The sequence below is a fragment of the Cnephaeus nilssonii genome (assembly GCF_951640355.1).
Source record: "Cnephaeus nilssonii genome assembly, chromosome: 16".
Classification (NCBI taxonomy): domain Eukaryota; kingdom Metazoa; phylum Chordata; class Mammalia; order Chiroptera; family Vespertilionidae; genus Cnephaeus; species Cnephaeus nilssonii.
Window position 1 is genome coordinate 55,343,927 of NC_137087.1, and position 24,234 is coordinate 55,368,160.

At 45.9% G+C, this 24,234-nt stretch overlaps 1 protein-coding gene and 1 long non-coding RNA gene across 3 annotated transcripts in view; one reads left to right on the plus strand and one right to left on the minus strand.

Moving 5' to 3' along the window:
* Positions 1-2,066, minus strand: part of PDZD8 (PDZ domain containing 8) — a 61,238-nt gene extending 59,172 nt beyond the window's left edge. Inside the window, exon 1 of the mRNA XM_079792911.1 lies at positions 933-2,066. Coding sequence (XP_079649037.1) covers positions 933-1,804 — 872 coding nt within the window. The 5' untranslated portion in view covers positions 1,805-2,066. The remainder of the gene's footprint in view (positions 1-932) is intronic.
* A 75-nt stretch (positions 2,067-2,141) lies between these two features.
* Positions 2,142-24,234, plus strand: part of LOC307112692 — a 67,544-nt gene continuing 45,451 nt past the window's right edge. The window contains exons 1-2 of one of the 2 annotated variants that reach the window (XR_013814741.1): positions 2,142-2,739; positions 13,439-13,558. This is a non-coding gene — a long non-coding RNA (uncharacterized lncRNA). The remainder of the gene's footprint in view (positions 2,740-13,438; positions 13,559-24,234) is intronic. The other variant, XR_013814742.1, reaches the window with a different exon arrangement.

Genomic DNA, 24,234 nt, shown 5'->3' on the forward strand with positions numbered 1-24,234 from the left:
GCCATGCGTGACACTTTCCACTCCAACAACAATCCTTTCCAGACCAAAGTCTGGCCCTACAAAACTTCCTTTTCCTTTCCGCTTCTCCTATAGCATTAAAAACGAAAACAAAAACCCCAAACACCAAATAAACAAAAACAAACCTTGTACATTAATCAACACAGTATATACTACGTAAAATTAAGCCACCAGAAACAGGGGGGCTTTAGAAGTTAAAAATCACGACCTAGCATTAAAATGCTACCTGCAGGGTGAGTCAGGTCCTGCGAGAGGAACTTAGAGCCATAGAGGTGACACCTGAGGGGCAGAATGTGGGTCTGTGCTACAGAACCTCCAAAAGGGCAGATAACATGAATACAACACGGAGAACGGAGAACGACAATATGTACCCCAACGCGTTTTTCCCTGACAAGCTACTACCCTCTGCCCTGAAAGCTGTCATCGCAAGAGGCCCGCAGTTGCAAACCTAACAGTCCTGGGCACCAGCACATTCTTCCTGCCCGCACTCTGTGACCAGGAACAATTTCTCAACGTGGCTAAGGCGATGCTGCAAAGTGTTTGCCTGAATGCAGCAACCACAGACCGTTTCTCAACAGCCCCAGAGCCAACTCCTGGGGGTGAGGGTGGACTGACTTCCCTTCCACCCTCCATATGCTGCTTCCACCCACCCTGACAGCACCCTGTGCGCCCAACAACACGCAAAAAAGGTTTCTAGCTCCTAGCAGTGCCCTTCCAGGAAAAGGTGTGCGCCGATGGCCTTCATCTAGGGCTCTGTCCAGGGTTGGGGAGATCCCTGGACAAGCAGGAGCTGGGGAGAAGCCGTTGCCCTTCCCACTCCCGCAGGCGGCCCAAGCCCGGATCCCAGCAGCGAGGCCCGCCTCCCCTCCCCCCACTCCGCACCTGTGGGTGCCTCCCCCGCCCCTGCCTCTCACCTGATCTTGTAACTGGGGAGGGTGTGCTTGCGCTTGATGACTTTCTTGAGCTGGTTGACGATGATGGAGGTGAGCTGGGGCATGGGCCGCCCTTCAAACTGGGAGCGCACCTCGAAGTCGATCAGCGGGTCCTCCACGAAGGAGAAGAACCAGTGGGTGAATGGCACGCGGGTGAGGACGAAACGCAGCCGCCCCACCACCCGGGACAGCTTGACGAACAGGTAGGCGGACTTGCCGAAGACCAGGTCCACGTCGATGGCCAGGTGGAAACCCCCGTGGTACTCCACCTCCGCCTCAAAGGCCAGCTCCTCCGGGGAGGCGGCGGGCAGCGCCTCCCCCTCGGGGCCGTCGGGCTCTCCGGCGGCCGAGGGCACCACGGGCCGCAGGAGGCGGATGGTCTTGATGAAGGGCACGGTCTCGCCCAGGAACACGTCCCGCAGGCTCAGCCCCTCCAGCAGGCGCCCGGCCGTCTTGGTCTGCAGCAGCTCCTCGAACTCCACCTTGATTTTCTTGGTGACCCAGCGGCGGGCCAGCGCGGTGTCCCGCAGCTCCCGGAACAGGAACAGGATGGTGGCGTTGAGGAAGTAGCAGGTTTCCCGCGTCGGCGGGGCGGGGGTCTCCGGGGCCGGGGCCGGGGTCGCGCCGCCCTCGGGGGGCCCGCCGGAGGGCTCCTCAGCCCCGCCGCCGCCATAAAGGTATTCCCGCAGGGCCAGGCCCGGCACCGGCCTGATGTAGCGGAAGCCGTCGCGCGCGCGGGCGGCCTCGTCCGGCGGCGGCTCGGGCTGCTTGCGGTAAAGCAGCAGGAACTGCGTGAGGAGCGTGAGGAAGGAGCCCAGCACGGCCGACGCCAGGATCATGAGCAGCAGCCCCATCCCGCCCCCGCCGCCGCCCGGACGACCCGGGCCACCGCTCCCGCGCCCACAGCGCGGCTTTCTTCACGCCGCCGCCCCCGCTGCCTCCATCTTGAGAACATCGGGCGGCGGGGTCGGGACGAGCTGCTCCCTGGGCCTCGTCCGGCGGCTCCTGCCGGCGCCGCGCGATGCCCGAGGCTGCAGCCGCCCGCGGCTCCTCAGACGCTCCCGAAGGCGGCTGCTTCGCCGGCGGCGGCGGCGGCGGCGGCGGCGGCGGCCGCTAGGGGCGGGAGGGGGCGGGACGGCGCTTCCTTTCAGCCTTCGCTCATTGGGTGAATGGCACGTGACGTCAGTAGCGTGCGCGCTCCCGGCGGCGTCGCTTGGCAGCCGGCGCGCGAGCGCGCGGGCGCGGGTCCCTCTGCCCCTGCGGAGCGCCCTTCCAGCCCCGCCCCCCACCCCAACGTTCCATCCCCCCGCGGTCCACGTGGCTGTCACTTCGGAAGCTACTGTCGAAACCGGAGAGGTTAGCTGGGGCCCCTGGTGGGAGGAGAAGAGAGCCCGGCGGAGGTGGCGTGGCGCGTGTTTGATCCTGGTCACCCCGTTATCTTCCAGTGCGCCCATCCCCCGTCACGGGCCGCGGTCCCTGTGGGTTACCTCTGCTGCAGTGTGGCTCTTCCACTCGCGCCCCCGAGATGTGTGGTCTGGCGGCGGCTTCCTCCGCAGGGCAGTGCCGCAGAGGCTCAGAACTGGCTGTTCGGACCCTTCCGAAGCCCAGGACTGACTGCCGCGGAGACCGCTGTCGCTGACCGACCATCCCATCAGCGGACTCTCTGCGTCCGTGGAGGGTGGGCCCTGGGAAGGAGGGACAGAGGAAAAAAACACAAGATAAGATTTACCACCCAAGTGAATATTCAAGATTTAAATGAGAAGGAACTAAAAGAGCTGGGACAGGAAAGGTGAGGTGAATTTGTCAGACGATTGGGAGATGGATCATGGCTCAACTGTCAAGCTCTTGCAGTGGGTTAAGCGCCCTGTGTATTAATGACCACCGTGAGTCCATCCAGGAGGCCGTTGTTTGCCCCCCAACCATCTTACAAATGCAAACACTGCCGCACAGAGGCAACGAAAGTTGCCTGGGGTGACACAATGGAGTCTGGTTTGTCTAATACTAAACCCCAAGCCCTTGGTCCCTTCTCTGTGTCATGATACCGAGATTGCTAGAGTTGGAGGGGGGCTTATTGGTTCTCTGATGCACAGGAAGGGGAAGTTGGGCTGGGGGTGGGGGGCCAGGAAAGACTTCAGGGAATTTTGCACAGGGGAGCATCTTGACCAAAGCCATAGAGGTAATGAAGCCAGGTTGCCCAGCAACATTGTTCTTCCTTATGCCCTCTGGCTGTTTGGTTGTTACATCACAGAGGCTTATGTGGCTCCAATCACATGGACACCAACACAGTTCTACCTCGAGTCCTACAAGGGTCAGATACTACATACCTAAAAGTCAGACCAGTTGTGGCTGGCCCTGAGGAGCCAGGGCAGATCTCTCACTAGACCTCCAAGATTTTTAAGCCAGTGTTTGTTTAGACTCTGGGTTATTCTAGAACAAAAACAGTTTGGCCACGTTCTGACCCAACGGGAGCAGGTGCAGAACTTTGGAACCAGGCCCATCTTATCTTACTCATGCCCAGGTGTAAGGCCAGATGGCTCGTTTACTACGAAAATGGAAGACAGGTGTCTGCTGAGGAGCTAGGCTCAACCCCCACCTTCCACATCCTGAGGAAGTCTGAGGCCCTACTGGGATTTCCGGGAGCTTGAGGCACCTTCTGTCCTAGTGGTCACCTGTGGCTCCTGGCCTCTGCTTCCGGGCCACTGCCTCCGTTCCCCACTGTCCCAACGCAAACGGAAAATGTAGACCCTTCCTCGATTTCCACCCAAAACCTAGTTTATAAAACCCATGCGCCATTGTAGAAAATGCCACAGAAGCTGGAGATGGGGTGGAGCGAAAGCATCGTTCCTCATGTTGCTGAGATACGACAGCCTCAAGCTGTCTATTGACCTGTCCTACATCTTAAAATAGTTTCCCACCACCTCCTCACCCATGAGGGAGGTGGTTGTTGTTCATGGGAAGGGGTCCTCCCTCTCCTCTCCGCCTCCCACCTCTTTCTTACTCCTCAGATTGATTACCTCCGGGAATCTCAAATCTTTGAAATCCATTCTAGAGGCAGTTGATTCCCCAGCAAACCTTGTCTCCTCAGGGCTGCACTCCAAATCCAAGAAGGAGCTCAGCACACCTTTCAGGAAGATAAAAATATTTCCCCCCTGTGTTAAAAATGGCAGCATTAATTGAACACGTACAATAATAGTAGTGCTATTTATAGAGAACTGACGGTGCGCCAGGCACAGTGTGAAGCATTTTATGTGGTGTATCCCATTTAAAAATCACAATGTCAGTGGGTGAGGACGCTGTCCCACCATCCCACCGAGGTCTGGGTTCGCCGGCCCAGCCCCCCGCTGGCTGACCCCATCACAGCCCACCTGGGCAGTCCATTCCATGGTTTCAACCTGCACATGTCTGCCAGCTTTGGAGCTTTGCTGCTTTTGCCTTTCATTAGGTCATCAGCTAATCCAGGGTTTCTTAACCTCAGCAGTGTTGCCATTTGGAGCTGGAAATTCCTTATTGTTGGGGCTGGCTCGTGCGTTGCAGGAAGCAATGCTGTGTTAATAGAAGCTTAATTGTTTTTCATGGCATTCCCTGGAAGAATATCAATTCAGCAGCCTTTTTTTTCTTCTTCTTCTTTAGTATTAATGCTGGTTCATAGAAACTCCAGAGTCTGAGAACTTTGGCCCCAGCTCTGAAAAGCCATGATTCTGCGTAGGTATTTGAAGGAAGAAGGTACTTAGCTTTCATGCTGACCTTTTGATGAGGCTTAAATGACATCACTGAAATTAAGCTGCCCCAACAGCCTTCATGGGAAGTATCCATTTCAAGGGTAAAGGCTGCTGAATACTGGAAGATGTAAGATAAGCATTCTCACCAACTAGAGAGAGGCATAGATCACATCTGCTACTAAACCCTGAATCTTTCAAGCCAAAGCATGTAAATATGGAGAGTTTGGAAGTAGGATGAATGAAAACCAACTTGATAAAAATGTACTTACATATTCTTATATAAAATAATGCAAACATAGCAAAATATGGTGAAAAGCAGAGAAGTTTAGGACGATTGCCTAAAAACGATACATTAAACCATTTTGTGAACTGTCAGAATTCAAATTCAACTGTTTTTTGAGCATCCAGCATGGGCCAAGTTCTGGGGATACTGAATGAATAGGACAGAATCCCTGTCTTTGGGGCTGCCAGGTCGAGGAGGGTGCAGACACATACCTACGTAACTGATGTTAAGAGTGTATAGTGCCTGGCCAGCGTGGTTCAGTAGTTGAGTCTGTCTATGAACCAGAAGGTCACAGTTTAATCCCCGGTCAGGGCACATGCCTGGGTCGTGGGCTCAGTCCCCGAGGTGGGTCGTGTCATGCAGGATATAGTTGATCAATCATTCTCTCTCATCATTGATGTCTCTCTCTCCCTTCCTCTCTGAAATCAATAAAGATATATATATATATATATATATATATATATATATATATATATATATATATATCTTTTAAAAGAGTGTATTGCTGCAAAATTTGCAGCTGGTGATCTCTCAGAAACCTGGGAAATGTCTCTCTCTCGCTCGCTCTCTCTCTCCCTCCCTCTTCTTTCCTCCTTCCCTCTCATTCCTTCTGGACCCAACCCCATGCAGAATCTTGTCTCTACATCTCTTTGCAAGTCTGTTCCATTTCCCGCCATATGGCTTTTGGTTCCTACTTCCTCATAGCCTCAGCATGCAGGCAGCTTTGGAAGGCACCAGCTCTACACCCAAATCTCGAGGGTCCCGTGTTTCTACTGTGACCTGCTATTTCAATTTCAAGTGCTGGAGGAGAAACCCCAGATGGGCTCTACTAATCCTATCATTTATCCCCTCGGGTCTTGCCTCTTCTGAGCTGCTAGTGGGTGGAGCAATTTCTCCAATGATGGGGAGAGGATTGAGAATGAGCATAGATGGGCAATTCTAGTTCAATAGGGGATGAAGGGTTAACTCTGGCTGGGGAAGGTGGGAAGTTTCTTGGAGCAAATGGAATTTGCATTGGCCTCTGATAATTAGAAGGGCATTTAATCAGAAGGAGGCCAAAGCTCAGAAGTTGGAAATCCAGCAGAGGTTAGGGAAATTGAGACCAGGATGGCTGGAGGGTGGTTTGAATAGGGTCATTGCAGGAGGAAAAGAGATAAGAGAGTAAAGTTGGATTGAGCCAATTATGTAGGGTTTGAATGTCAGGGCAAATTTGGCTTCTATTTTGCAGGCTTTGTAAAGTCATCAAAGGTTTTTAAGCAAGAGCATGACTTTTAACTCTTTTCCTTTCACCATCCAAGTCACACTGTTGCTAGAGTGCTCTTTCTCCAGTGCAAATCTGAACTTGGCACTTCGTGGCTAAAAATTCTTCAATGGCTCCCCACAGCTATATTAATAGTAATGGCTATCATACATCAAGAGCATAGTGAATGGGAAGCAGTGTGCTCGGCATTTCAGAAGCACTTACATTCTCACAATTGCCCTCTGGGGTAGGTGGCACCGTCTCCATTTTATAGATGAGGAAACAGACACATCACCAGGTAAATAAGCTGAGAAAGGTCTCTACCTTTGAAGAGATTTGAACAAGTGCTGTCTGACCCCAAAGCCTCTCACTTTCGGGCAATGTTATCTTAGGATACAGTCCAAACTCATTAACATGGCAAATCTCGCTGTTTGTGATGATCTAGGCTTTGCTTATACTTAGCCTCCCCTCACAGGCTGTCAACAATTCCTGTTGGCTCTACCTTCTGCGAGAAATGCTCACCTGTCCGAATTCAAATAAGGGTCTCAGAGACAGAAGTATGGCCAAAATGAGGCTTTTAATACCTTCTCGAGAGCAGGTGACCGGCTGGTTGCACAGGCACACAGGCAGTAGTGATCACGCCCTATTTATCCAGTCCCTCCTCCGGTTCCTCATTGGCTGAGTATTATGGGGTCACCTGTTTCCTCATATCACCTAGGTCTTATTATCTCCCATTGGGCCATTAAAAAAATGGGCTGAGGCCTTTGCTAGTTGTCTCCACCTCCCCCTGTCGCCATGGGTATTTCCGCCATGATACTGGCTCACGTCCACAGTTCTTTGTTCGTATATCCTCTTCTCTCTAGTTCTGTTTGCCCTGGGGAAATCCAATAGCTGTTTCCATTAAAAGTTGACTCTCCTGGAGATGATCACAGAGGCCTATTTCCTATACCTTCAAATACATTTGGAATTTCACTGCTTTCTACCCACATTCACCATCCTGGTTCAAGCGCCATCTTGTGCCTGGGTCACTGGAGTAGTCTCTTAACTGTCCTCTCGGCTTCTGTCCCTATCACCCCGATGTCTGTTCAAACACAGAAGCCAAAGTGACCAAGTTAAAGCACAAGTTTGATCATGTCATTCATCTGCTCAGAAACACCAGTGGCTCCTGTGATGGGCGAAATAATGCCCCCTCAACCCCAAAGATGTCCACCTCCTAATCCCTGTGAGAATTCCCCATGACAGAGGGGAATTAATGTTGCAGACAGTTGCTAATTAAAGGTTGCTAATCAGCTGACCTTAAAATAGGGCAATTACTCTGGATTACCCAGTTGTGCCCAATGTAATTACAAGAGTCCTTAAAAGTGGAAGAGGAAGGCAGAAGGGAAGATCAGAAGGACATGATGGGAAGAAGACTCAACCCAGCGCTGCTGGCTTTGAAGATGGAAGGGGGCTAGCAGCAAGGGATGTGGGCAGCCAGAGGCTGGAGGCAGCAAAGAAATGGCTCCCCGAGAGCCCCCAGAGAGGAACGCAGACCTGCCAACACCTCGATTTCAGTCCAGTGAGAGCTGCTGGAGGTTGGGCTTTTGACCTCCAGAACTGTAAGAATTAAATCTGTGTTGTTTAAGACTCAACATGTGGTAAGTGGTTTATAACAGCCAGAAGAAATGAATCTAGTTCCCACTCTCAAGCAAGATAAAAGCCAAATGACCTGGCCCCTGTTACCTCTGGGGCCTCACCTGCCACCTTCTGCCTTATTTACTCTTGAGCCACACTGGCCTCTTGCTGCAGCCACACAGCTCTGTAGAACGAATGCATGATTTTGAAACTTCATTTTCCAGAAGAAAGAGAGGAGCGGTGATTTGCCGATGATCCCCAACAAGGGCTTGAACCCAGGACTCTTGCCCAGCTACCAGTAGGTTATTATTGCCATTATACTTAGCTTCCAATTCAGCTTCCTTCCCAGAAAGCCTTGTGATTAAATCCCCCCGGCCACCTAGCAACGTGTTTAAATTCCTTTCCAATGAGGGAATCTTTATGTTGACCGTAATATTCTTTGCCAGAAGAGTAGTTCATTTCTTTCTATGTGAAATTTAATGACAAACCATTCTTTAAAAGACAGAGGAAAAAATTTCCAGAGCATCGGATTGTACTGACCAAGACAGGCGAATTCCTTAGAAGAAAAGACAAGCCCAGCTTTCGTTCAGCCAAGGAGATTTAGTGTGTGGATTTCTATTTATACCCTGGGATGCAGAGTGAGCTACACGGAAACCTGGGCACATTTCTAAGTATTGTTGGCAGTATCAACCTGAGTGCAAACAGCCCTCCTCTTTTGCTGACCTGGCATTTCTATTTCCAAACAGGAAGGTCTGATTCGTTAGCTTTCGGCCACTCAGTGGAGGGCTCCTGCTGGACCTTTGTGCCGAGTCACTTCGGAGCTAGCTGACCAGCCTCCCTGTGTCCAGCCCATAGGTGTTGCAGGCTGTTCCAGGACTGATCTCTGATTCAGTCAGCTCTGTCATGAGAGCAGAGGTGGCTTTCCCTCAAAGCTTGTGGGGACCAGCCTGGCAAATATAGCAGCCCTATCCTGTTGTTTGTATTTTATTTTATTTTTTATTTTTTTGGTCTCCCCTTCTAGGTTGTGCTCTCCGGGTTTTCATTCCCACGCCCTACCCCCTGGCCTTAAGGATGGGCATGTGACCCATGCCTGGCCAGTTTATATTACCCAATCCCTTTTGACACTGATTGTTCTAGAGAGGGTGGTCATGGGACTCAAGCAGGGCCCATCAGAATCCAAACCCGAGGGGAATACACAGACATTGGAAGTAGGTTCTCACCTTCTGCTGGGGTGGCTAACCTTGGCAGAATGTGATTCTGGAGTTGCCCAGTGGAAACTGTTTGTGCGGGAAGCTGAGCAGAGTCAAATAAAGAGGAAAAGTGAATGGAGAGATGGTTTTTGAGATGGTGAGTCCCTGGTTCCAGAGGGGTAGGCTCTGTTTTCTGTTGTTGTTCTTGCCTTCTCTGAGCCTCCCCACTGCCCTTCCCAGTGACATGAACCAGTACATTCCCTTCCTGCCATATAGAAGGCTTAGATTCTGCTTCTGTCACTTGCTCCCAAAGGAGTCTGACTAATACAAGGGGCTTAGGTAGGAAGAAACTGATAGGGCCCCCTGCCATGGGCAAGAAAGGACTTAGAACCCATTCCTGCAGAGATTAATGCCAGGTTCCTCAAGGGGGTCTTTGGAGGGCCTGGCTCTCCAAAGTAACGTAAGTATATATTTGGCTCCTGAGTGTTCCTCATGAAAATCAGATCCTATTATTACCTATCCCCTTACCTTTTAAAACATTTCGATGGCTTCCCACTGCTGTGAGGATAAAGAGCATGATCCTTGACCTCCATGGTTTGGATCAGAGGTCTGCAGATTTTTCCTGTAAAGGGCAGAGAGTAAGTATTTTAGGCTCCGTGGGCCATAAGGTCTATGTCTTAACTCTTCAACTGTGCCATTGTAGCCAAATGCAGCCATCGGCATAAGTAAATAAATGAGGGTGGCTATGCTCCAATAAAACTTTATGAAAATAGGCAGTGGGCCATAATTTGAGCACTTCCTCATCTGGAAGGTCTGGAACCTTGCCCTCCATTCATATATCCAGCCTCACTGGCCTCCAGTCAGAGTCTTCACGCTCAAACCCACAGGCTCCCTTCACAGGGCGCTCAGCCTGGCATGTCCTCCTGAACCTGTGTATTCTTAACCACTATTACCACCCAGATCACTGCTCATATGTTTTCTCAGGGAAGTCTTCCCTGATACCCTGAGACTGGGCCAGATTCCCCCATTATGCTTTCCTAGAGTGCTCTACCTCTCCTCCATGTTATTTGTGTCGTCGTCGTAATTTTTAGTATTTCATGTTGATTTGCTGTCTGTCTCCCCACTAGATAATAATTTCCATATGTACAAGGCCCTGTCTGCTTTGTTCAGTGCCTAGCATTGTGCTTTATGTGTTGTAGTAGCATCATACATATTTATTAAAAGAAAAGGGGGGAAGGGAGGGAGTGGAGGAGAAAGAGATGGAAAGAAGAAAGGAGGAATCAGTCCTCTAAATCTACCTGTTAAATGACTGAGCATTCAAGAGCAAGAAGATAAATGGATGTTTTTCTTAGGTGCCCATCGTTGAAGTCGGTAGAATGTGTAGACTCAGTGACACTGGCAGTCCTTGTCCATTCAGACACTTGGCAGCCTTTGGTGCTTGAGGATGTTCCCTGGAGGTGACATTGGATCTCAAGCTTGACTGTGGAGTTGGGGACTTTTTTCTGCAGCCCTTTCTCCCAACATCCTGACCTTCCACATTGCCTTCTGTGTGTCCAAGTTCTCTCTCTGTAAGGAATGCCAATCAAGGTCAGAGTGCCCTTTCCTAAAGGCACACAGACCTCCTGGGGGCAGGTCCCAGCTCCAGAACATAATGGTTGTATGACCTTTTTTAAAAAATTTCTTTATTGATTGTGGTATTACATATGTGTCCTTATTCCCCCATTACCTCCCAACCCCCCTCCCATTCATGCCCTTACCCCCCTGTTGTCTGTGTCCATTGATTAGGCTTATATGCATGCATGTAAGTCCTTTGGTTGATCTCTCCTCCTTAACCCTCCCCTCCCCTACCTTCCCTGATGTTTGAGGTTCTGATCTATGTTTCTCTACCTCTGGATCTGTTTTTGTTCATCAGTTTATGTTATTCATTATATTCCATAAATGAGTGAGATCATGTGATATTTATCTTTCTCTGCCTGGCTTATTTCACTTAGCATAATGCTCTCCAGCTCCATCCATGTTGTTGCAAATGGTAGGAACTCCTTCTTTTTTACTGCAGCATAGTATTCCATTGTGTAGATGTACCACAGTTTTTTAATCCACTCATCTGCTGATGGGCACTTAGGCTGTTTCCAAATCTTAGCTATGGTGAATTGTGCTGCTATGAACGTAGGAGTGCATATATCCTTTCTGATTCGTGTTTCTAGTTTCTTGGGATATATTCCTAGAAGTGGGATTACTGGGTCAAATGGGAGTTCCATTTTTAGTTTTTTGAGGAAACTCCATACTGTTCTCCACAGTGGCTGCACCAGTCTGCATTCCCACCAGCAGTGCACGAGGGTTCCTTTTTCTCCGCATCCTCACAGCACTTGTCATTTGTTGATTTGTTGATGATAGCCATTCTGACAGGTGTGAGATGGTACCGCATTGTTGTTTTGATTTGCATCTCTCAGATGATTAGTGACTTTGAGCAGGTTTTCATATGTCTCTTGGCCTTCCTTCTGTCTTTTTTTGAAAAGTATCTATTTAGGTCAGTTGCCCATTTTTTGATTGGGTTGTTTAACTTCCTTTTATTAAGTTGTATGAGTTCCCTGTAAATGTTGGAGCCCTGACTGGTTTGGCTCAGTGTATAGAGCATCAGCCTGCGGACTGAAAGGTCCCAGGTTCGATTCCTGTCAAGGGCATGTACCTTGGTTGCAGGCATATCCCCAGTAGGGGGTGTGCAGGAGGCAGCTGATCAATGTTTCTCTCTCATCGATGTTTCTGACTCTCTATCCCTCTCCCTTCCTCTCTGTAAAAAATCAATAAAATATATTTTAAAAAATTCTCTTAAAAAAAAAAAAAAGGTTGTATGACCTTGAGCAAGCCACTTAAACTCCCCAAACCTCAGTTTCCTCTCTGTAAAATGAGGATAATAAAATTACCTATGACCCAGGGTTATTGAGAGGATTTAATGAGGTCATATGTAGAGGTTACTTAATTTAAAGTCTGACATACTAAGTGTCAGTAAGTTAACTATTAATAGCTAAATTTTAGAAAAAGAACAATCTGATTATCTAATTGAAGCAATTGGGCCCGTCCTTAAAAATATGTGGGGTCCAGGCTAGAGTACAAAAGGTCTAAATGTTTAAAATTTATAAATCAAATTGAATTTGTCTTCTCCTCTACAATGACAAATATGGCTTCATAATGGCAAAATTATTTTAAAAATTGGAAAACTATAGTTTTAAATGACTGAAAGTTGGCAAAATATCAAAGACAACTGAACTGAACTTAATTATTATTATATGTGTGTTGTTGATGGCCCAGAAATATTTGGATGAGGATAACATAAAGGCATATTTTATGATTTATATATTCTCTATAACTTATTTTTTTGCTTTCATTCCAGAAAAAAAAAATCATTAATTATTTCATTATAATCAAAATATACACATAATTTATGTGCCATTGATAATTGGATCTAAAGGATTAAAATTAACATCATTATATTTACAGAGTATCAAATTTGAATATATTTCCATAAAAATGTAAATGAAAATAAATGTTAAAAATAAGAATTGTATATATTAGAAGAAATTTTATTTTTAAAGCATGAAAAAATCTTAATAATGAATAAAATATTATAGATAAAATTGTTTAAATAAAGCTGCAGCCCAGCTGGCGTGGCTCAGTGGTTGAGCAACCTATGAACCAGAAGGTCAAGGTTCGATTCCTGGTTGGGGCACATACCCGGAATGTGGGTTCGATCCCAGTGGGGGTTGTACAGGAAGCAGCCAATCATGATTCTCTCTCATCATTGATGTTTCTATCTCTCTCTGTCTCTCTCTCTCTCTCTCTCCCTTCTTCTCTGAAATCAATAAAAATATATTTAAAAAAATAAAGCTACAGTTTTTATTTGACATTTCAAAAATAGAATTAACTCAAGTATTTTTACAAAAATAAAACTATTTACAATTCTAGCATTCATTCTTTTAATTCAGTTACCAGTAAATATTTCACTGATGTTACCCTAGATTTACAAATATATTTGAGTAATATGAATTTTTTTAGGGGAAAGCACAAATGCAGTCTTCCACTACCACAAATTATGCAGTCGAGTTTCCTGCATTTGTGGAAATGGCAGGGGTTAGCGCTCCAGGAATACACTGGGGTGAGCCTCCCCCTGGGAAAAGACCTTGGTGATCCTGGTATCTCCCCTACCAGGTAAGGAAGATTTGTTTCATATTATAGCATGTTTCTCAACTGCCCACGTGCACTTTTTTGTGTGGTTATGCTAATTCATCATGACTTTAGAAACTACAAATGGAACACAAATAAAAGGAAGCAAAAGATGCTCAGCATTGGCAGGGAGAACACTGTACTACACAAAAATCTGTGTAATTCATGCTGTCTGAGAGGAAGGAATTGACAAGTTAATTAATCTGCCTTTTCTGTCGCTACAGGCTCCTACCACTTCAATCCCCTGTGCCCTCTGGAACAATGTCTAGCTCACATGTTGGCAGCAGCAGCCCACAAACCTTCACAGCACTGGGACCCAGGAGCCTTGGTTTTGAGGACAAAAGGTAAAATGTGGAAAAGTTTTCCCTGGGGCCTGACGGGTGGTGGTCCCAAGAACGGATGTTTAGTTTAGGATTAGGGGTAGTGATGTGTCTGTTCTGAGCATCAGGTCCCCAGTGACAGAAGCATACACGTGTTATTTAATGTGTGTGTGCGTGCATGTGTGTGTGTGTGAGAGATAATGTGGGGTCCTCTAGGGCAGAGACCGCTTTTCTCTGCTCAGGTCTTAGAACAGTATGAAAAGGAATTGCCTGGATGGTTGACTGAGGTCTTTTGGGGCATTTGCATTGTAACAAAGACTTCTGCTTAAGCCTCAAAGAATTCCTGGAATGAATGGGGCCTTAGAAGGCAATTTTGAGCAGAGGAGATGTACGCTACCTCTTGCCCTCACTGTTCCTTACTGCCCACTACCCATCAGAAGAATGGGGTTCCACAGCTAAGCATGCTCTTTCTGACTCTGCATCTGTATGCTTTAGCTAAGCACCAGTTGAGCCACAATTTAGTAACAAAATACTTAGCAAGCAAATGTTTTAATTCTTTCTTTCCTGATAGCAGAGTTTCGGGGAAGTACTTTGACAAGTAACTTAATAATAAACACAGCAAAATAAAACATAACTAATGAAAAAAAAAGGTACAATACTGATGTGCAAAAAATGCCAACACTGGTTTTTTTTTTAAATCAGGAAAAAATTACCAAGACATATTGCTCATAAGTGCCTACTAAAAGCCTTTTTAAAATAAAGGTACTATTAATGGGCATCCTACGACTGAGATAAGCCCTCACATAAAAATGAAGGTAAGCATAGAAGTGGAGGCACAGAGAAGCTAAGCAGTTTGCACAAGGTCACACAACTACTAAGTGGCAGGGACAGCGAGGTTCATCTGTGCCCAGATTCTGACCAGGTGACCGCTGACACACCAGCTCTTTGTTCCTTCTACCTCACAACCAGAGGCACCAAAGAATCAACATTAGCAGACATTCAGAAGGACCCTGGCTGAGAATCTTTCTTCTGCTTACCCTTCAGGTTCCCCCAAAAGACAAAGAAGTCTTATTAACTCTGCAAATAGCTAATAAGCATGTATTCAACTGTTAGGTTAGGACAGTGGTCAGCAAACTCATTAGTCAACAGCCAAATATCAACAGTACAACCATTGAAATGTCTTTTGAGAGCCGAAAACCGACTGCTGCGCATGGGCCACGAAGTTTCAATCGCACTGTATGTGCGCGCCCACACGTGGTATTTTGTGAAAGAGCCACACTCAAGGGGCCAAAGAGCTGCATGTGTCTCGTGAGCTGCAGTTTGCCGACCACTGGGTTAGGTTATAAGATGTTGTAAAGCAACACTTTCTGACTACCCTTTCCTATTGGGTAAAAATCTGACCACTGAATTTTGAAGTACTTCTTTCCTCTAATTACAAAATATTGACTTACTTCAGCTTACTTTAGAACTTTACGAGGTTAGTACTACAAGTTGGAAAAGTGCCAATAGGGCCTTGAGTACAGTTAAACCTTGAATAGCATGGGTCCACTTATATGTAGATTGTTTTCAGTAATTGTGCATACTACTGTAAATATTTTTTCTTTACGATTTTCTTAATAACATTTTCTTTTTTTTTTAAATATATTTTATTGATTTTTTACAGAGAGGAAGGGAAAGGGATAGAGAGCTAGAAACATCAATGAGAGAGAAACATCGACCAGCTGCCTCCTGCACACCCCCTACTGGGGATGTGCCCGCAACCAAGGTACATGCCCTTGACCGGAATCAAACCTGGGACCCTTGAGTCCGCAGGCTGACGCTCTATCCACTGAGCCAAACCGGTTTCGGCCTTAATAACATTTTCTTTTCTCTAGCTTACTTTATTGTAAGAATACAGTATATTATACATATAATATTCAAAATATGTTAATTGACTGTTTATGTTATTGGTAAGGCTTCCGGTCAACAGTAGGCGTTTAGTAGTTAAGTTTTTATTAATTTTTAAGAGTTCTCTATATTTCTGGAATCAAGCCCATTCTCAGATGTATGATTTGCAAATATTTTCTCCCATTCTGTGAATTGTCTTTTCACTATCTTGATAGTGTCCTTTGAAGTACAAAGTTTTAAAATTTTGGTGAAGTCAAATTTATCTAGTTTTTCTTTGCTTGCTTATGCTTTTGGTGTCATATCTTAGAAACCATTGCCTAATCCAAGGTCATATCTATGTTTTTACATGTAGGTCTAATGCATATTGAATTAATTTTGTATATGGTATGAGGTAGGGGTCCAACTTCATACATTTTCATGTAGATATCCAGTTGTCCCAGACCTGTGGTCGGCAAACTGCGGCTTGCGAGCCACATGCGGCTCTTTGGCGCCTTGAGTGTGGCTCTTCCACAAAATACCACGGCCTGGGCGAGTCTATTTTGAAGAAGAAGTGGCGTTAGAAGAAGTTTAAGGTTAAAAAATTTGGCTCTCAAAAGAAATTTCAATCATTGTACTGTTGATATTTGGCTCTGTTGACTAATGAGTTTGCCGACCACTGTCCCAGACCATTTGGTGAAAAGATTATTCTTTCCCCCATTGAATTGTCTTGTACTCTTTTCAAAAATCAATTGACCATGAGTGTGAGAGTTTATTTCTAGACTCTCAATTCAAGACCTCAGAGCCTTTGCATAAGCAGTTCTTTTATAATAAAGTTCCCTTGCCTTCTTGCCAGACTGCCCCTTTATTCTTACCGGACTCTTTATCCTCTCTTCCAGGCATTGTGACACCCCTTCCTTAGACCTCGTTGTTCTTAGCACATACTTTTATCCTTGACTCTATCACTCCAAAGGGTGTTTAAATTTGCCAATATGCCTATCATTCCAATTAGACTGTGCTTCTTGAAGGCAGGGGCAATATCTTATCTGTCCTTATCACTCCAGGACCAGGAATTCCAAGTGTGTTGAATGAATGATTTGAATTCACTTGGTAAATGTAAACTATGGGTAGAAGAGTGACTAGAATTTTATGACCATTAACCCTGGAAAGCACATCTGTGGGTATGTTTTTTATACAAACTGAAGAGGAGCTTTGACAATTACTGGATTCATTGAAAGTTTTTGACTTATTAAGAGCCTTGTCAGGCTTTATGCATACATATTTAAAAGAAATCCATTTGAAGACCTGAATGCATCGGTCAGATAAGCTAATGGTTGTCAAAACCTCTCTTTTCTTGGAACTCTATAGAAATTGACCTAGATGCTCATCCAACCTCTAGCAAATTCTGTTCTCATTTGTGCTAAAGTTGCTTTTCCTCAAACCACACTTGGGCTCATTACATTCTCTGACACCTTTGGATCAATAGGTTGAAGATGTTCATGAGTTTCAGATGTTTTTACCCTCACTGTCTTACTTCCTGGCCCAGGTCAGAATGTCTTTGGACTGAAGACAATTCAAGAGCTGGCTAAGAACATTTAGACCACATACCTTTTTATAGTCATTCTCATCTGAGCGAGAGTAATTAAGACTCTAGACTGAGAAGTGCACGGTACTTTCCACAAAATTGCTTAGCTAGGCAGAACTTTCTTCTTCCATGTTCTTCAGTTACCTCAAAGATCTCTGGGATTGGGGTTGGGGGTGGATCCCTTTCCTAAGGAATAGAAGCCAAATGGTCTTTGGCCAAGGACAATTTCCCAACACAGCATTTACTACTCCATTCGTGTATTCTAATAAACAAAACTGACACATACTTCCAATGTAATATGAAGGTTAGGAATCTTCTACTTGGAAACTATTCCACGTTTTAACTGTGCCAAGGATCCTTCAAAGGACTTCATAATACTTTTAACCACAAAGCCACTACAAATGGCTTTGCCTTTGCGTTAGAGTTCAGAGGTCACACGTAAACCTTGAATAAATTGCACTTAGTTTGTGAAATCAATAATCCTCTTACTACTCTCTACTTGAATCCTAAACTTTTTTATTAAAACATTTCTAAGTGCTCATTCTAATATCAAAACAGCAAAATTTCAGAAGACACTTTAGAGCCACAATCTATCAGAAGCAACAAAAATGAACAACAAAGGTCCACTTAGGGAAAACCGAGTTGAAGAGAGAGGGAGGGAGTTAAGCTCAATCCCTTCCTCCCCTTCCTCCCCGTCCTCCCCTTCCTCTTATGGAGTTTCCATCACATGGAAATATAAAGAGACTTACCACTCCCAGCGTGTTTTTTTTTAAGTCAATTTTGGGAAACAATGGGCTAACCTCTGATAAGCAAAGTCATTCCTTACTGCAGACCAGGGAGCCTCTAATATGCTCATGGGTGCATTACAATTCTCAAGGGAGAACATTGTATAGTTTTCTCTAAAGGCATTTGACCATGGAACACTTTTGTTCCAGTTCATCTCTTTTCAAGGTTAGTGTTCCATGGAACACACTTTGGGAAGTGCTGCCTGACAACTTCTATAACAGTCTCTAACTCCTGGGTTTGCACATAAATTCACACTCCTTTATCCATATCTGAAAACCCTCCTCTCAAGGAACAATCATGTCTCAAGAAGGAGGAATGTTTGTACTGCATGTGGTTTAATTCAGGGAAGTGTTTTCATGCTACTCGGCCAGAGCTAAGCCATGTCCTCCAATATTGTTTTTCAGTAATAAACGTGATATTTTCATTTCCATCTGTTGGAATCCTGTGTCTCTCAATTTGTTTAAAACTCAGCAGATTTTTTTTTACTGGGCTCATTAAAACCTCAACAAGACCCATTAAGCTGGGGTTCCTCCAGACACATTTTGAAAACCACTGCTTAGGTTAATGGGGAGTAGGTGAACATCACAGAGTTGAAAGCAAAGGAACAACAAGATCAGATCAAAAGCTGATGGAGGCAGGGATACCTGATTGAGTCAGGAAAAAGATACAGGGGACCTGATCCGGGGCAATGATGGTTAGGGAAGAGAGGAAGTCATGGAGGGGGCAGATTGGTAGGCAGGACTTGATGGCTGATGGCTCTGGAGCAGAGGAGAGCACCTGACCTGGGTGACTGTGAATGGAGCTACATGAAGAAGAATAAAGGTGAAGGTCAATTGTGATCTTTATTTGAGCTGTGTGTTCTCAACTCAAGGTTAGAGGGGGAAGATAGCATTGGTAATAGGGAAAAGAGGGAAATTATGAGACTAGAGTGAAGCTTTCCTAGGGTTGGGGCAGAAAAGCATTAAGAAGGAACATGTGTTCAGAGAAGTCTTAACTTTGAAGCTTGCTTTTGGAAGTTGCCTCACTTCAGTTCCTGTCCAGGCCTGCAATTTGGGAGGTGACATTAACAGGTTCTCAAGCAAGAAGAGTATCCTAATTCAGGAAGTACTTTCATTCATTCATTCATTCATTCATTCATTTATTTATTTATTTAAATTTATCTTTATTGTTGAAAGTATTACAGATGTCCCCCCACCAAGGAAGTACTTTCTCATTTTCAGTTTACAACTACCATTCTGCCAGACACAGGTGTCTGCCTGCATCAGTGTTTCCTTGAGTTCCTCTGAGTAGATCTGTAGGGGCTGATCACCATTGGCCCGGATAAGCAGGAACAACTGGGACTTTATCCCTACGTACTTTACAGGTTATGTCCATGGGAAGCCCTGGCTACTGTGATCACTTTCCACTAATTTCTGCACCATCTTCCTCATGGAGGAAATTAAATGAGATAACAAATGTGAAGCACCAAATGCAGTGCTTGGCACATAGTAGGTACTACTCATGTTAGATCCTCCTCTTTCTTCTGATATTCACAGCCCTCAAATGTGCCAGATTGTCAAAAAGGTCATCCTAGTGGTGACCAACTTGGGTGTGACTCCAGGGGATAATAATTCTGGCCTCAAAAGATTGTTGTGAAGGTTCAATGTGATATGCCTTGGAAAGAACCAAGTACAGTGCCTGATACCTAGCAAGTAGTCAATACACCATAGTAGCCGCATAGCTGTATTATCTTGAAAACAATTGAAAGGAGACGAGGGAAGACAAGGACTTCTAATGTGCTAGACCAGGCTTGAATCCAGCCCAGAATATTGAAAAACAAAATGCTGTGAAACACTTTTCCCACAAATGCAAGTTGCTTTATTTATTTATCCTTTAGAATCTGTAAACAGTTTGTGTTGTGGGCTGTGCATCAGCTAGTCACCCATACTTTGCAAGGAATATTTGGTAAACTTGTTTTAGAGCTCAATGTATTTGCAAGGTATAGTGAGTTGAATGGTGGCCCCCAAAATCCTAACCCCAAGTACTTATAAAAAGTGACCTCTTTTGGGAAAAGGGTCTTTGCAGATGTAGTTAAGTTAATGATATTGAGATGATACCTGAATTAACCAAGTAGGCCCTAAATCCAATGATAAGTGTCTTTAGAAGAGAAGAAGACACAGGAAGAGAGAAGAAGGTCATGTGAAGATGGAGGCGGAGATTGGAGTGAAGCAGCCACAAGCCAAGGAATGCCAGGAGTCACCAGAAGCCGGAGGAAGCAGATTCTCCCCCAGAGCCTTGGTGGGAGCACAGCCCTGCTGGCACCTTCAGACTTCGGGTTTCCAGAAGGGAGAGGGAATAAATTTCTGTCGTTCTAAGCCTCCCAGTTTGTGGTAATTTGTTACAGGAGCCAGAGTAAACTAATACATCTGGAACAGAAATGTACTCAAACTAAGTTTGCCAACAAGAGAGAGAGAAAGGGCATTTTCTGGAAGGACACGAGGGGACCTCATGGATTCTAAGGACAGGAAATTCAGGCTGGCCTCATAAGGGACAAGGACCAGGCCTAGAAAGTTGGGAATAAGGTGGCCCTCTCATTTGTGGACGCTTGATCTTTCCCCTCTGGTCCTTCTTCTGTCTCTGTCTGCAGGATGGCTCTCTGTGGTTCTTCATGCATGTGGCAACCTGACCTGTCTTGGCATCGCATTTCAAGTGCCTAACAGACCAGCACATGGCTCTGGGGCCCGAATCCAAATTCCAGGGACAGAGAATCCCTCAGCCTTGGTAGAATCAACTCTTGCCCCGGGGTGAGACCTGGTGTCTGGGGGCGAGGAGGCTCTGGCAGATATCCTCGAAGGTCTCTACGTGAATGCAAAGACTGTTTGAAGAGCAGGCAAATCCATCCAGTCACCAACCTGGCAGGTCGGGGAGAGTCTGGCCTGCTTTCCAAACGTACTCCCTGCATTAGACAACGTCCTTAGCCTTCTGCCCTCTGTCTCCTCAAACTCCTCTCAGGCATGACCGCATCATATTTCTGAGGGAGGAAAGCAGTTGAAAAGCCATCCATTAGATTCTCTTCCTGTTCTAAACGTGAAGTTCATCTACTGGCACAAAAACATTATTGATTTTTGTCTATTATAATCTTCTGAAACAACAAATTTGCGCTACTCTTGGAAAAATATTTGGCCTTTTTTGCACTTAGATCTTAGTTTGTAAAAATACCTGTTTGTTTATTTCCACGCTGCCTTGGAAGGGCTCCTGTAGGCCAGGTGGCCCAGGAGATACTTGGAGCTTGAAGGAGGGCCTTTGCCTGTCATGCCTTTGATCAGCAAAGCAAAGCCTCACAGCAAACAGAAATCCAAGTCAGGCAAGGCTGTGGTAGAACAAGAGAAACGGGTTCTGGGGAGAGTTCCATTCCTTGAACTTTATTCTATAATCTAGGAGAATTTGTTGAATGCATACTAAATGCTGGGCATTGGCCTAGAGCTAGGATTACTGAGGGCAATACACTGGACACTGTGGGTCCGGCATGGAGCCTATAGCCGTGGGACAGGCAGGCAGAAATAAAAGAAAATGATGCAAAATGAATGCATAACTGCAAGCTGTAACAAAGGTCATGGAGGAAAAGGTGCCTGGCATAGTGAGAGTGAATAAGTCAATAATTAGCCCAGTGGGTCAGGGAAGGCTTCTCTGGGGAAGGCGAATTTCCCTGAGATCTGAAGGGCGAGTAGGTGTTTAATTTGATGAAGCTGACAGGAGTGGGGAGGCAAAGGGAATATTGCATAGAGATAGCTATTCATTATGCCATCCAGGTAGAAACCCATAAAATGCAAATTAGAGACATATGTACTTGCAGGCCCACAGACTGGGGGAAGGATGAGATGTCAGGCAGTTCTGCTCTGCTTTTTTGCTCTGCAGATGCAGGAAGCTGCAGAGGTTTCCCCCCAGGTCTCTGGCCGCAGGCCGGTCTCCCTGTAAGAAGAGGCTCCAGGAATGCCCAGCCTTGTTGAGTGCCCCCAGGCCTCTCTGCATCCGTGTCATCTAGATTCTAGAGGGTTTCAAGGAGCTCAGTCTATAGGAGCCTGGCCAGACAGAAGATAGATTTTGTCAGAAAGAGAATTAATTATGAAAAGATGAGCTCTGGTTTTCTTTTCTCTTGTCTCTAAATAGAGAAGATGGGAATCTTGGGGCAGAGGGAGATGCCCCCCTGAGATTTTCCCACCTGAGATGTGCCCATGTGAGGTCTGCCAGTCCTCCGGAGAAGGCCACCTGGAAGAGTGAGTTTCATACCCCAGGAGCAGGAATCAACGTGGGGGAAAGTAGAGGCCATAAGTAGAGGACACTTAGCTTCTCCCCAGGACACTTTCTTGGCCATTCCGGATGGCCCTCTCCTTCCTGGGTGTCCCAGGAGCCGGGGTGCCCCTCTCGCTCCCGGCCTGCTTTATAATGCTTTGCCGACGTGTCTGTCTCCCCAGCTGCTTGCTGGGCTACTCAAGGGGCTGTATCTTTTCCTGCTTTTGTTGTGTGTCTAACACCTGGTATTCACACGATAAGCATTCAATGCAGATTCATTAAAGGGATGAATACATGGGTCTTATTAATTTATACTCAGCTTTAGTCCCAAACATTTTGAGGCTGAATCATGGTGCTTAGAAGTAGATGAGATGAAATGACGGGTATTGTTCACATTGCCTTGTACATTAGTAGGTGCTCCATTGTGACTTATAGAGTGGGTGCTTATAAATATCTCCATGTTAATGCTCTGGTATTTATATCGAGCACAATTTATTTGTTAATGACATCGATCTTGTAACAAAGCAGCACTTGGGAGCAGCATTCACACATCCCTAAGCGAGTTACTCCAGTGAGGCAGAGATCTTGCCATCACCATTCTCTATGTACGAAAAATTCTACTTGTATACTTCTGCCCTTTGATTAAAGATAGGACATAGGTGTTTTTCTCTTTTGATTGTTGTTGTTGTTTTGTCCTATGCCTGGCCTTCGTAGGTCAGGACATCTAGTTTTCCTAGTGTGTGTGTCTGTGTGTGTGTGTGTGTTCAGGAAACAAAGGCTGACGGTCATTCAGCAAAGGCAGTTGAGGTTCCTGTATCTCCTCCTTGCACAATGAGTCTTGCCAGTTACATGAGAGTGGGAGGGGGTGGCGGCTTGCCAGCATGTTCTGTGCCTTTGGATAAACAAACATCAATATTTATCAGAGCTGCTCCGGTGTGCTTCCTTGGCTGCTGGAACAGGGAGACCTCCCTGTGCTTGTATATAGTTTTCTCTGTATGAGATAAACATTTGGGGCCATTAAGGGGGGGGGGGATGTTTGTACTCTGCTCCCCAGTTACCTAAGCTAATTTACCACATTAGGAGGCCTCATAATTCATTAATAATATACAAACACAAACCAAGGGAAGAAATTGCCTTGTTAATTGACTTTTGTGATACAAATCTAAGACTCACTGGCTTTAAACATTACCTAGCAGCTGTGCGTGTACCACACACTTTAGAGAAGGCAAAAAGCCACCCAATGAAAAGACTTGAAATCATTGACTTTGGGCTTTAGAAACAGACACTCACCTCCACTGGTTCTCTCCAGGAATCTGGAAGTAGAGGAGACAAGGAAAGGAGACAAAGAGGTGGAGAGAGATTCAGCCATCCTAGAATGCTGTCAGGTGTACTGCCAGTGAAGGCTAGCTCTGCTGGGCCATGCTGGATTGTGCTGGGCTGGGTAGGGGGTTGCCAGGCTCCCTACCCCAGCCCAGATGGCTGCAAAGCTTGATTAGAAGCAGTACCACTAGGCTTAGCTGAGTGGTCCAACCAGGAGCAAAGTTCATTGGTCTAACAAAATCTTCCCCGCTGACATCCCTAGGCTAGGTTGCTGTCTCTTGTGCTCTGTGATCATTGCCTATGGAGAAGACGTGGGATTTTTGTCAGTTCATTAATAATGAACTGGGAGGTTAGTAAAGTCGAGTGATGAGGTTTCACAGGCCAGCCTTGACGGTCAAATGGATCTTAGATTTGAATCCTACTCATTCTCTCTCCCCCTGTGACTGGCCAGTCATCCACCCCTACCTGTCTGCAGCTGGAATTTCAAGCTCATAAATGTGACCTAGGCATTAGCAACCTCATCATTCCCTTTGAGTCTGCAGTGGGGTTACCTTTATGACAAACCTGGCTCCTTAAAGAAGCCACACACCCATGGCATGGGGAGCCATGTGGATTTCACTGCAGATTTCATTAGGGAGGCAAAGGGGATCTGCTTGCATGCCCCACCACACACAGCCTTAGTCCTCCTGCTTGATTTGCCTGTTCTCCCCAAGGTCCTTCTTGATTGCTTTGCCTCTGGGAGTTTTCCTCTGTAACCTTGCTCTTCGGAGTCCTCTAATTTCTCTCTTTCTTGCCTTTCTTGATTTAAAAAATAGTAGAAAGAATATGAGATCTGTTGTTCAAAGCTTGAGATTCATTTTTCTAGTCTATAAAATGA